General features: G+C 34.8%; 1 protein-coding gene across 1 annotated transcript in view; it reads right to left on the bottom strand.

Moving 5' to 3' along the window:
- The window catches only part of EXOC5 (exocyst complex component 5), a 59,206-nt gene that overhangs the window by 29,118 nt on the left and 15,153 nt on the right, over window positions 1-14,935 (bottom strand). Inside the window, exons 2-6 of the mRNA XM_049611546.1 lie at window positions 9,826-9,920; window positions 9,068-9,215; window positions 6,894-7,088; window positions 3,311-3,375; window positions 775-803 (exon numbers count right to left, since the gene is read on the bottom strand). Of these exons, the coding sequence (XP_049467503.1) occupies window positions 775-803; window positions 3,311-3,375; window positions 6,894-7,088; window positions 9,068-9,215; window positions 9,826-9,920 (532 nt within the window). The remainder of the gene's footprint in view (window positions 1-774; window positions 804-3,310; window positions 3,376-6,893; window positions 7,089-9,067; window positions 9,216-9,825; window positions 9,921-14,935) is intronic.

The following is a 14,935-nucleotide window of genomic DNA, read 5'->3' as shown; positions in this document are numbered from 1 at the left end:
GTCTTTACCATGAACTATCGTGGATTTAACACCAAATATCACCTTAAGATAATACATGGTGTCTGATTCACTACATTATTGAGGCTACTAATGTTCTGTGTGAAAACCTGAATGCTGTGTTAATCTTACAGTAATCAGAAACGTTGCCAAGAAGTCCAACTATCTATGTCATTCTTATTGTAACACTTTTGGGAAAATAGGTGGCTCTCTGAACCTTCTATGCAATGGTCTCCCAAACATGACTCAAATTACCATGGGAGCCTGCAAATATAATGGCTTTTCCAGAGACCCAGAATGATCTGCTTAAAATATAATCCAAAGACTGGAAAGGATAAAACTAATCATGTAAGCAGTTATAAAGATACTGAAATGCTCACACAAGCTTTTAAGTTAAAAGCTCTTAGCTTTTAAGACAAAGAACCTACTTTACAGATACATGGATACAAAACAACCTCCAAGATACACTGTTAAATTAAAAACACAAGGTATAAAGCTATTTGTATAGGATGCTACCAATTATTTAAAAATAACCAGGGACAGGACTAAATTCTACACATGTATATGTGATTTATGTCCTATGCTTGTATATCCATAGGATATTCTAGAAGAATACCTAAGAAACCGGTAATGACTGCTTCAATGAAGAGGAGTCAAACTCAGGGATAAGGTGAGAAGATAACATTGTTCCCACTATCTCTCCTTTTACTATTTTTCTTTTATAGAAGTATTTTTATCACCTATTCACAACTATTAAATAAATCAAACTCCACTTACTCGCAATTTTGGATTTTACTTCTGAAAATCTGGAAGATAAAAACCAATGATGAGGTTCATACTAGAGAAAAATGTACCACAGTAATCTAAGATGTTAATAAAAGGGGAAACGGGGTCTGGGAGTATAAGGGAAACCTTTGTATTAAAGGTCATCATCAAGGAAAGAAGGAAGGGAGGGGAAAAGGGAAGAAGAGAGGAAAGAAGGAAGGAAGGGAGGGGGGGAGGGAGGAAGGAAAGAAGGAAAGCAAACAAACCAGCTAGTCAGCCAACCAGGAGGGAAAGAGTACTGATAGTAAGCATGCCAGGTAACAAAACTGAATTTGGGCCATTCAGATGGGGCGGCTAGTTCTCATTTATGAAATTCACTCTGAATAACCAATAACTTGTTAAAGAGGGAGATGTTCTATATGAGGCATTAACAACCCCACCAGCCCCAACACTGAGCTATTGTCTCTGCTTATATTCACTAACAAGTTTTTAAAAGATTTTTTTTTTAATTTACTTTTGAGAGAGAGAGTGTGCACAAGTGAGCGAGGAGCAGAGAGAGAGGGGGAGAGAAATTCCCATACAGGCTCCACACTGTCAATGTGGAGCTCAGAGCAGGGGCTCAAGCTCACCCAATGCAGAACTTGAACTCATGAAACCTAAGATCATGACCAAGCTGAAGTCGGATGTTTAACCAACTGAGCCACCCAGGTGGCCCTATTCGCTAACATTTTAAATTCCTATTTGTTTATTTGCCCCTTCTGTTGGGATTTTTTTCATAAAAAAAAATCCATTACTGTTATTTAAAAGAAAAATAACAAGAACAGTATATGAAACATAAAATAGAAGTCATAAAAAGAACCCAGCAATGTGTGTTACAGACGAACCATCCAATCTTTGCAAATTCAAAAACTAAAACATTACATACTACCATACACTAGAATTTTTTTTTTAATGTTTATTTTTGAGGTAGAGAGAGACAGAGCATGAACGGGGGAGGGTCAGAGAGAGGGAGACGCAGAATCCGAAACAGGCTCCAGGCTCTGAGCTGTCAGCACAGAGCCCGACGCGGGGCTCGAACTCATGGACCGCGAGATCATGACCCGAGCCGAAGTCGGCCGCTCAACCGACTGAGCCACCCAGGCGCCCCTACACTAGAATTTTTTAAAATCTTAAATATCAAGGGAGAATGTACATTATGAAAAAGTAATGTTGAGAGATTCTATGTAATCAGTTTGGAGAGAGAGGAGGATGGTTGGCAAAAGAGATGGCAAAGACAGATAAAGAAGGTGACAAAAATGTAGAGTTGTACAGGGGCGCTTGTGTGGCTCAGTCGGTTGAGCATCCGACTTTGGCTCAGGTCATGATCTCACAGCTTGTGAGTTCGAGCCCCACGTCGGGCTCTGTGCTGACAGCTTGGAGCCTGGAGCCTGCTCCAGATTCTTTGTCTCCCTTTCTCTCTGCCCCTGACCCACTCTCACTCGCAATCTGCCTCTCTCTCAAAAATAAATAAACATTAAAAAAAATTTTTTTAAAAAGTAGAGTTATACAAAACTGATGTATCAAAGTCATGGTGGAATAGAATGCATGTAAGGCCATACTGATCTCTGTGAAAGAATTAAAACTAATTAGGACATATATTCAACTCCAAGGCTTGGCAGAGACTAAAACAGAATTGTAAGAGAAATATGTAACTGAAAAATAGGAGAAGATGAGTATATGCAGAATAGAATGGAGAGATTATCCAACAATTATCAGGCAACCTATTGTGATCTACACATTTTACCCATTTAAGGAAATGGTCCAATTTTGAAGTCCCTAAGGAGGAGTCTGTGGCTAGGCTAAAGAGTCTAAAATTCCATGAAGTTGCTTATAACAATCTGTGTGGATCTGAATTTTCTGAAGAAACTTTTTTAGCTTTCATCAACTTTTAAGGTGTCTAAAACTCCATAAAGTTTAAGGACTCTCATCTAGATATAAGAAAAAGCAGCTGAATGGCCCCATGTTTAAACTTTCCCCATTCCCTCCATTCCAGCTTATCAGAGTCCAAAAAAAAAGAAAATTTAAAACATCACTTTAGGAAATTTCAAAATTCTTCAGCAATTTTTTTTTTCAGAAGAAAGACAAAGAGGGGCACCTGGGTGACTCCATCAGTTAAGTGTCCGACTCTTGATCATGGCTCAGGTCAAGATCTCACGGTTCATGGGTTCATGAGATCAAGTCTCGTGTCTGGGGGTCTGCTGGCAGTGTGGAGACTGCTTGGGATTCTCTCTCTCCCTCTCTCTCTACCCCTGACCCGTTTATGCACGCGCTCTCTCTCAAAATAAAATAAACTTAAAAAAAAATAGACAAAAGGTTGAAAGTATTTCAAAGTATACCACTAAATTTAGATATTAAGAAACTATATTTTTTCAATCAACTCTTATATACTATGCTTGTACAAAGGAGGTATTCAATAAACTCTTGTTGAATAAACAAAAACATACAGGGAAAAATAAAACTTTATAAATTATAGCATACATGCAAATTAGCTCTTGAGAAATGAACTTGCCTGTCAAAAGGTAACTCTTGGGCAATTAGGTGCAACTTCTGAATGATGTCTGCTGCCTCCTTGATCTATTCAAAAATAAATGAAAGCAATAATTAAAAAAACAAACCCTATACATACCAAATATATCTTTATATTTGAAAATAATAATAATCCCCTATGTATGCCAATAGACCCTCACTCCAACAATTATCTTTTAAAATCCATACAAATAAAACCTTGTGAGCAACGGAAATACATTATCATCAATAAATGAATCAATAAAACATAAAAATCTGTCTTTCTGGTATTGAAATTTTGTGATTTTATAATGCCATAATCCCTTCCCAGTGAAACTTGCAGTTCAAGTTTACTCTGAAAAAATTAAAATCATTGCTTGCTGAAAGCCTAAGTGTCTCTTCTGGTTTATGAACCCAAAAAAGACAAACAAGATTTATGAAAATAATTCAGATCATATTGCTGCATATATCCCACTTTAAGCTGAACTGAATGAATATAACGAAATAAAACAGCTAAAATACCTATCATTTAATAAACACATAAATTTATAAAACTTGTTCTAAAAGCAAATATAGAGTTGAATATGAAGCCTCCTGAATGAAATATGGTACAGAGGTGTACTTCTTTAAGTGGTGGAACTAAAGGATTCAGGCCAAGGGTCTAAAGTCCTTGAAATGCAAATATTGGACCATGCTTACTTACACTAATGTGTGGGGGGAGTTATACAATATTCACTTTTTCTTTAAGTTTCAGTTAAGTACTGAGTTTTGGCACACCTTCAGTAACTGATTTATGATCACTCACTTTCTTTTACACTAAAAAATAAAGAGACTCTTACAAACATGAAGCAAGAGCTAAAAACATTAACACAGATCTTTCTAACCAAGCACTCATGTGAAGTTTGGCAAGCAAAGTGGACAACAGCAGGGCCCAACAAACTGTTGCCAAACAATAGTGAACATAGCATTCTGGTTTGAGTTATCTCTTCTCTTCTTGTCTGTATGTCACTGTGATTTTCAGTTATAAACACTCACTCCATCCTGCTGCACATGGGAACAGGTACCACTCCAATATCACTTTGCACCATGCCATTTAGTTGGACTAGCAATGTCCAACCTTTTCTCCTCACCAATATCCCCTTCAGAAAAGACCTGCCTGGTCTATAGCCAGTTCTGTTTCCACCAGGAATCTGTCCTATTATTTTAAGAGATGGAAGTCCCCATTATGTGCTGTTTGCAAACTTTCCTTAATGTAGTAGGAATATAGCAATAAATAACACTTGACTTTATTGAATTTCCACAAGTAATTATTTTATAAAAATCATTTAAAGCACAATAGTTGTCAAGGGCATCAATCAGTTACAAGTATAGTACAAAAGTACAGAAGTTGTCAAATCCACAATCTAATAATTTGTCTACATGTAGAGTAAGGTGAGAGGCCACCCATGCAGCAGTGTTAAAGATAATCAAATCATCAGGCATTATCTACATGAAGAACAATAAGCTGTGATTCTAGGGAGTAAAACAACTAACAAACTTTGTAAGAATAGAGGTAAGAGGGAATATATATGACATGGACAGAAAATAGGTTTTTTAAAGCAAAGTTAAAAGAAATAAAAATGACTATGGAGCAGGAAGAAGATGTGTTATCCTATTCTAATTCCTCCTGCAATCACACATCTCTCTAGGTGTGGGTGATTTGCCTTTTCTTTCCATTGGGAAGGGAGAGCTGGCAAGAGTATAGAAACTGAGATATCTAGAAGTTTATCTTGTAATTGGCAATCTAATACCAAATGTAAGTTCTTAAATGTAGTTAACTGTGATAATACTAAGCCAAAAATAATGATTCATAACTAGCAAATAGTAACCCCAAACTTATGGAAGACATGAGAGAAAAACAAGATGATTGGGAAAAAAGGAACAAAACATAAGAAAAAAGGAACACAAGATGAAAGAAAACGGAAAATAGAAGAGAGTGAAGCAAAGAAGAAGAATTCACTTAAAAATTACTAGTCTAAAAAAACAAGAACAAAAAACTGTTAGTTTATACTTGCACCCTAAAAACTACAGATAAATGAGTGAACAAGTGAATGAAATAGTAATATGAAGACTTTTTCTTTCAATTAGAACTTAACAGATAATACAAAGAACTACACAATGACCTGAGGATAATTATAATGTTTAAATAAGCGTATAAAGAACTTAATTTCATGATGTAAAACATTACAAGCAATACAAATCGGATTAAAAGTATGTATGATCAGTCAATTTTAAAATATTTTTTTCTCTAGACTCTAAATGGCTACTTTGAGCTGCCTTCAAATAAAAGGCCAACTCACATTGGGTAAAATATCTGCATTTGGTTTATAACAGCATAAACAGATTACACAATCCAACAGGTATAATACCAGGTAATCCACGTTATAAAATTTAAATTACATACAATTTTTCATATATAAAAACATATTTTATAATATGCATAAATATGTACTTTTATATTATAACCATATATTTTTATATTTAAGAAACAAAATAAAAGCATTCCATAAACTATCCTGAAAAACAGTTCATTGCTCAAGCTTTAGGGTGTGTGTCTGTGTGAGTATACTTTTATACTTAAAAATCATATAAATGTAACAAAAGCTAGATATTGCCACTGTCTTACAAGTGTTTAAGTTCGACAACATTCTTAATGTTAATCTTGTCAATTCTACCTTTATACAATAAATAGAATTCCTTACACTCATTATTTAAAATACTGTCTTTTCCTTAGAGGAATTATGTATAATATGTAACTGCTTTTTCTGTAAGCTTATACAGTTCCTACTTACAAAAAACAGTGTTGCCGAATTCAAAGTAAACTTCAACAATACTTAGTTTTTAACATTCCACTATCATAAATATCCCATGGAGTAAACTTGGAATAATGCAGGAAGACTGTATATTCAATGTATTAGTGGACAATGTTACCTTGTGCATATACTATTTATAAGAATGTCTATTTCTTCATGCATTTTGAATTTTTCCCCCTCGGGGGGCGGGGGGAGAAAGTCAGCTAAACAACCTTCTTTCAAGATTGCAGAACAGTCAATACCGTGTACCCTCAGACCAGTATTAAGTGACTAGTGCCATGAAAAGGATTAACATAAACAATTCAGATTTTTCCAATCTCTTTGGTCCAAACTAGAGCTCTTTATTCAAGCAACAGAAACCAGAAACTCTGAATTCCTTGTGCAGAAAGATATTTCAGCTTATCAATGATTTAGGTCACACCACCCCCTAAACCCAACAGAATATAACTATTAAATTCTGTTAATATTAAAAGTCAATTATGGGAAAGAACTATTAACATAGTTAACTCAGCATTTCCAAACCACACATAATTCTATAAACAAAAATGCCAAGACAATCCCATAGTTAAAAATCTGAATATACACACTTCATCAGGAATCTGCAGGCAAGTGTACTAATACACATTTCAGGACAATAAAAAGTTTCAATAAATCAGCTACTCAGTGATTTGAAAGTAATAATTAGGCATTGCTATTAATGATGCAGCTTGCTTTTATCATTCTGATAGTGCTCACCTTTTCAGAATTTGTAAAAACATCAGATTTCAATTCTCCATCTAGAAACTCATTGAAGTATTTCATCAATTTCTGAGCCTCCACTGCCCGTTGTCTAGGTGTGTTTACCCCTTCCAACTGGTCTCCAAGGTGACAGACCTTGGTTGCTACATAGCTGATGTGCTCATCTAGTTCTTGGAAATGTTGGAAGGCAACCTAGGAAAAATGTACACAAGCATAAAATATAATCAGAGAATCCAGTTTATAAATTAATTCATATCAAACCCAGAGCACCAATCTCATCCCTACTCTCTAACTTAGGTAACTGAAGATAATATAGGAGTTATATATGAGGTAAACTACAAAAACAAACTTATGCCCATTAGCAGCATAATATGATCTGAAAACTTTCTAACAAACTTGCACACTTTTATACCTTTAACTATTAAAACATTTTATCAAGAACATTTGTTTAGAAACAAAACAGTATCCTGTTTAACAACATTCCCAGTACCATTTAGTCCTGAAAACAATGAACTAAGTATCAAAGGGACCCATGATCTGGACAATTTGCTTGCCATCACGTGGAGTCAAAATACGTCAGATGGGAAAAACACTAATTAAAAATAGAATATTGGGAGACCTGGGTGGCTCATTTGGTTAAGCGTCCAACTCTTGATTTTGGCTCAGGTCATGATCTCATGGTTTGTGAGATTGAGGCCCATGTCTGGTTCTGCGCTGACAGACAGAGCCTGCTTGGGATTCTCTCTCTTCCTCTCTCTTTGCCCCTCTCCTGCTCGTGCTTTCTCTCTCTCTCTCTCTCTCAAAAATAGAGTAGTTAACATATATTTTAAATATTTGAAGAGCAATGCCAACATTAGAAATAAGGTAAGATGGTTCTTGCCCAGTTTTGAAAACAGAAAAGACTATAACAATTATTTAAATGAAGCAAAGGTACAATACTTCCTAACATATTTTTCCTCTTTTCTGACTACAGAGATTGTTCTGTGGTGTATGAAAATTATACACAATGAATGCCTTAGAACTGCCGATAACAAAATTGGTGATAATTCAGTATGACACTTCGTTCTTACTTTAAGTTAAGATGGGGGTCGGGGGGGGAGAGGCAAACATTCACTAAGGACTTCCTCTGGGCCAGACACTGTTCTAAGCATATTATATGTATTAACTTATTTAATCCTTGTAACCACCTATTTTTATAGATGAAAAAAACTAAAGCACAGGGAAGTTAAGTTGCTAGTAAGTAGCAGAGCAGACTTATCTCCAGAGCTTGTTAGGTTAACTAATAATACCATTATTATTACCAAGAGAAAACTGCATTGGAAGTATTTGGAATCTATCACTTGGACTATGTAAAAACACATCCTCTATCTTACGTAAACTACTGACTTTATTAAATGTTTTCTCACAGCCATATATGCTTGAGCGAAGGAATCTAACTAAATAAAATCTGAGCAGAAATCAGTTTGCTAATCCCTAACACTAAAGAACAAACAGCCCCTGGGAGGCAGCAATGCTACACAATGCTCCATGAACTACACTTATACAGGGCAATCAAGTTCCAGATCAGGCCCAGGCCATAAAAGGGGTTCACAGATTCCAGATTCAGTGTAGGACCCAAGAAGGGCTAAGAAATTTGGCCTACTTACCCCAGGGCCAGGCTGTGATTTGATTTTACTTCAAAATGGATTGAGGAAGAGTACTGCATTCACTTTCCCCACGTTATACTACAATTCTCATGGGGACACATATTCCATGACTTCTGTAAAACTTCCCAGATCAGGGAAAAATGTGATCCAGGCAATACTGTTCTGTTATTGCTTTGTTTTATGTTTAAATGAGAATGCAAATGACACTTAAATATCCAAGCTAATCATGAGCCCCCAAAAATGCAGGTCAGCTAAAGTGACATTCTTCAAAGAATGCACTGTGACTGTACTGGATGCCACTCCAACCTCAGAAGGGAATACTGTGATCCCAAACCATGGATCAACAGCAAGTCTGTGCTAAGAGTGCCTCACAACAATTCATTGACATTTTCCCCCAGGGATGCAAACGGTGGAGAGAAACCTCAATGGTTACTATTATTTGACTAGAGTTCTTTAAGAACTTAATAGTGGAAGGGAATAAAAATATAATCTGTATAAACTATTCATTGCTTAATTAGTGTTTACCTGATTGCTTTTCTGGAGCTCTTGTACCTTCTTGGCAAATTCCTTGGCTTCTTTCTGACACTGTTGCTCTAGTTTCTCTACTTTCCTTTGAATCCTTTCATCCATTATCTGGAGTTCTTGAATATGATTTACAAATTCTTCTAATAACCTAGTAGAGGAAAATCAGAGTATGTATCAATCCATCTATGATTAATCATTAGGAACTGACCAGTTCATCTGTAACAGAATATTAATAAGCATTTCTTAAGGTAGGAATGATGTTAATTTTCTCTATAGCATCTTAGGAATTATCTTTAACATGAATGAAAACCTCACTCAGAATCTCTGCCAGAATAGAAACCAATTTTATAGAAAACAGTCAAAACGATAAAGATGCTATATAAAAATAATACTGTGCATTCCAGGGAACAATGACTTTCTGTTCCTCTGATTTATAACTATACTTAAAACAACATATTCAACATGTTTTTATTTTACAGGTAGAACCAACCTTTTCTGATTTATTATTAATTGAAGAAAATATTAAATTCTTATAACACAATAAAATTCCTCCCCTCATACCAGTTAAAATCCTTCTCTAAAAGAAATATAAAAGAAAATAAATCAATCCCTGACTTCTAATGCTTGTGTCTTTATCGTCCAACTGTTAACTAAAACCCCTTTACATAAACGTTGAAAGGAATTTCAATAGTCACCTCTATTCCGAACACAAACTTGAACTAGGTTGGATCTATGGGGAAAAAACATTTTTACTTCACCTTTTGGGATCAAAAGCTTCAGGTCCCCCTCTAGAGCCTCCTCCTGGGGTTCTCCACACAAGTCTTTCAATATACTCATCTGCCACAAAAGGCTCCTAGTATACAAAATAAGTGTTCTTTTAAAAAGTTTCATAGAAGATAACTTAATGCTACTTGCAAAAATTAAACAGGTTCTACTATGTGAGAACTTAAAATAGAATTAAATTATCATTTAAATACATCTACATTATTAAAATGTACAAGGCTTTTTCAATTGAAAAAAATCAAATTAATAAAAATTAGGATATTAAAATATCAGAACAGTATCATGACTAGTTAGAACATCCCAGTGGGAAAATGAGCAAAGGACACAATTTATAGAAGAAATACAAGAAACATGAAATATATGTGGCTTCACTAGTAATCAAATGAGGTCAAATTATCACTTTTGTTTTTAACCTCACACTCTGGCAAAGTGGGTGGGTTTTTTTGTTTTGTTTTGTTTTGGTTTTGTTTTTGGTAATTATAATATGCAATATCGGAGAGGGTAAACTGAAATTCACACTCTCATCTAATCTAACATGTACAATATTTTTAAAGGATAATAAATAATGATTTAGTAACATAAACAGTATTACAAATACTCATACCCTTTAACCTAGTAATTCTACTTTTAAAATTCTAAGGGAAAAGCAGATATGAACACAAAATTTTTTACAGAACATCCACTAAGTATTATGTACAATACTGAAAAATTGTTCATATAAGTACTTAATGAAATCATTATTGAAAATTTATGACAAACTTCCAGGATGAAAACCATGTTCCTATTAAAATCATGCTGAAAAATCATGCAATGAGAAAAAAATGTTCATCTATAATACTGAAAAAAGTAGGATACAAAATTTTCTAAATTTTCTGAGAAAAAAAGCATTTATTATGAAAAAAGGAATATTAGAGCAGATGACCCAATCAAGAAAATAAACACTCAAATGTTTACCATTAGCAGCTGACAATGAATTTTTTAGACTAATACACGCTAGTGTACATATTTTTCATACCATCTTCTTTCATGTAAATGGGTATCCTGTATTGCTTCCCACTTAGCATGTAACTTAGACTGCTACCATTTGCTGGTGATTCCAGTCTGAATTCTTATTATCTGCAAAATTTCCTCTTTGTTAATCATATCTTAAAAACATATTTTCATTGATAAACATTCATTAAACAATAAAATTTCCAGTGCCAAGCACGCTGTTAGGCTTTGGAATAAAAAGATGTATTAAAAAACTGCAACCTCAGGAAACTCACAACCCAATAGAGAAGAAATTATAAAGAATGCAAAAGTATGTGATAAGTAAAATTAAGAACCTGTGCCCAAACTTTAATATTAACACTGCTGAATAAGTCGCTACCTCAACAGGTAGTTGGGACAACAAAAAAGGGGTTATTTATTAATTCAGCAAATTTTGCTGAGCAACTGCTATGTGCTGGGCACAGTGGTGGGTATTGAGAATACAAATTGTAATTCAATAGACAGGGTTCCTGAAAGGCCTCAAAGAAATGATCTTCTAGGTAAGGATGCCAACATTAAACAATTACAGAAATAACTAGTTACAACTGTGATAAATGTAAGGGAAAAAAAAAGTCCTGGATCCAAGACTATACAACAGAAACAGAGATGACAGGAAGACACTAAGGGATAGAAGACTGGTAAGACACAGGAATTACAACTGGCAAACTTTCTGAGAGCTTAACACTTAAGATGAGACCAAAAGAAAGAAGAAAAATCATCCAGACACAAATGGAACAAATATCTTTCCAGATCATTAGGGAAAAAGAAGATAGAACTTAACCTAGTTGTGGAACTGAGAAGATGGATAGATCACAAAGAGCTTATCTGGATGGAACAAGAGAGGTGACTATTAACGCCAACAGGTAACAAGTTTGCTCTTTTTATCATTATCATCACACTGGTACTCGAGAGACTGGTTCACTGACGTGAGTCTGATGTGAGAGGAGGAATGGGAGGATGAATTTCAGTCAGACTATGGATAACCATCATCATAAAAACAGGAACATGTACCAAAAACAGGAATACGTACCAACAAGAATAACAGCTCACGTAAACAGTTTACACACATTACCTCATTTACTACTCTCTCATAAGACCTAGAAGGGAGGTCCTATTTCATCCTCACTTTATGATGAGGAAACTGAGAGTAAGAGAGGTTAATTACTTACTCAAGACAACACAAGCTGCGCTGAGATTTAAATCATTCTATTCTATTACTAGGTAAAACTGAACAGCAAATATGGGAAACTACAAGTAGCTCCTTGTACCTAAAGTTAGGTGGTAAGGATAACAGGTGAAGCTAAAAAGGAGAAAACTGTCACATGAAGGCCCACACACATCACTGATCATGTCTTTTGAAATTTCTACTTAAATTTATAAACATTCTAATTGTATGACCCATCAATAATGTAAACTAATAATTTTCTCAGACAACTGATAAACTGTCACATGCCTATCTATACATAAGATCTAATATCAACTTTCAAACTGGATCATATCTTATAAGAAAACCATACAGCTTTTACGACCGTTAATATCGCTGACTGCCCCCCCCCCAAAAAAAGTAAACACTAAACAGTAAGAACACAAAATAATATAAATGGGCATTAAAAATTTTTAAAGACTTTTTATATTGTACCTACAAGAGGCTCTTTTATAGTGGTCAAATAACTAAAAAATAGCAGTTATATTAATCCAGTTTCTCTCATAAGATTTCCATTATAGGAAAGCTATCTGATACGAGGAAGGCATAGAAAATAAAGAATATTGTTAACTACTTAAAAAATAAATCAGTTTATCCATGTGCTGACATGTTTGAGAATTAAACCCTAATGATGAATTAGATATCCTGCAAAGGAAAAATTTTGACCCTCTGAAATAACAATTAACTCATTTAGCAAACATATCATCATTTAGATAATCATACCTCTCTTTAGTCAATTTCATTTGTGTTGAAACAAAAGTTGACATATGTCTAATACTTTTTAATTTATATACATAATTTGGGAAACATTGACTCAATATCAAGGAATTTATGTTTAGAGCGAATACTTAGATCTTTAGAAACTCAGCTACTTACAAACTTCAGGAAATCTGACAAGCATATGAATTACTCCTAAATAATGACAAAATGCTGACAGCAGCTAATTTTTAAGTGTTTATTAGGTGCCTAACACTTTACATACTTAGTATCATTTAATACAACTCTATAAGGTAGGTTTTATTAATATTCATTCATTTTAGACCTGTGAAATTGTGTGATACAAAAAGGTTATTTAATCCAAGGTCATATAGATTTATCTGATTTCAAAGGTCCAAGTTTTCAGTTTTGGTAAAATCCAGAGTTTTTTCTTCAAAAAAAGCTAAATTAATTATGAAGTAGTCAGCTCTTCCAAAACTCCACAATACTTCCATTAAATAGCTTTACCTAGTAATGTTCTTTTTCCCTGTCAGTTTTTGCACATGCATACCTATGTAAATACTTAATAATCATAGTTCTCATTTGTTAATTTTATTTATTAGTTATTCAGTAGTTGCAATTTTTTTTTTCAATATATGAAGTTTATTGTCAAATTGGTTTCCATACAACACCCAGTGCTCATCCAAAAAGGTGTCCTCCTTAATACCCATCACCCACCCTCCCCTCCCCCCCACCCCCCATCAACCCTCAGTTTGTTCTCAGTTTTTAAGAGTCTCTTATGCTTTGGCTCTCTTCCATTCTAACCTCTTTTTTTTTTTCCTTCCCCTCCCCCATGGGTTTCTGTTAAGTTTCTCAGGATCCACATAAGAGTGAAAACATATGGTATCGGTCTTTCTCTGTATGGCTTATTTCACTTAGCATCACACTCTCCAGTTCCATCCATGTTGCTACAAAGGGCCATAGTTCATTCTTTCTCACTGCCACATAGTACTCCATTGTGTATATAAACCACAATTTCTTTATCCATTCATCAGTTGATGGACATTTAGGCTCTTTCCATAATTTGACTATTGTTGAGAGTGCTGCTATAAACATTGGGGTACAAGTGCCCCTATAGTAGTTGCAATTTCTAATTAAATATGTTACACTGTTCATTAATTTCAATACACAAGTTTTATCAAATGATATATGCCCCAAAACTCAAACATCGACAAATATTACTGACATGGAGAAAAATAAGAATTTTTCACATGAAATATTTCAATTTTCTCAAAATACAATATTCCTTCATTCAACAAATATTCATTGAGAGTCTACTAGATGTTACTGACTATTCTATAAACCAAGGAAATAGCAGTAAACAAGGCAGGAGAAAATCTCTGCCCTAATGGATATCATGAAAGGGAATGACAGACAAACGAGCAGATACATGATAAATAAGAACTATGAAGAAAATTAAAAAGGATGCGGAGTGATGGATTAAAGTGGTTATTTTGGTAAACGTGATCAGACAAGGTCTAAGAAAATAAATTTTGAACAAAGACCTGAATACATCTAAAGGAATAAGCCATCAAGGAAAGGAATGCTCCAAGTACAGAGAACAAACAGTATGTGAGCAATGACAAGAGACCAGTTTAACTAGCAGAGTGAGTGAATGGGAGAACAGTTGTAGATAAGGTACAAGAAGTAGTAGAGCCCAGAGATTGTAGGATGCACCTTGATACACTTTCAGCTATGAACGAGGAAAAGGCAGGTTCCCAGGATGAAGGACTCTGCAATATACTAGCAAGTATATGCAGTAATGATTCTACTATTCCTTACCCCCTCCAAAAGAGGTACAACCATTTACTTGAATAACTAACTGTACACAAGGTAAAGGGAAATACTCAAACATTTTGAGGTCTGTTGTATACAGAGTCCTAGTTGATTCCGATACTTGATGGACTCCAAGCATCATGCACTCAAGAGAGTGAAGATATACAAGAGCCAAGATCCAGCTCATCACTGATCCAATGGGTCCATTAGCCCAACTACTGGCCATTTTCCCAGTCCGTAAACATGTAAGAGGGACGGGCACACTTGATGGCTGACATAATTCCCACATTGGGTCCGTGGTCTATAGAGTAAGAGCTTTC

This window comes from Panthera uncia (genome assembly GCF_023721935.1).
Source record: "Panthera uncia isolate 11264 chromosome B3 unlocalized genomic scaffold, Puncia_PCG_1.0 HiC_scaffold_1, whole genome shotgun sequence".
NCBI lineage: Eukaryota > Metazoa > Chordata > Mammalia > Carnivora > Felidae > Panthera > Panthera uncia.
The sequence above is the reverse complement of the archived record's forward strand: the minus strand, read 5'-3'. Positions and strand labels throughout refer to the sequence as shown.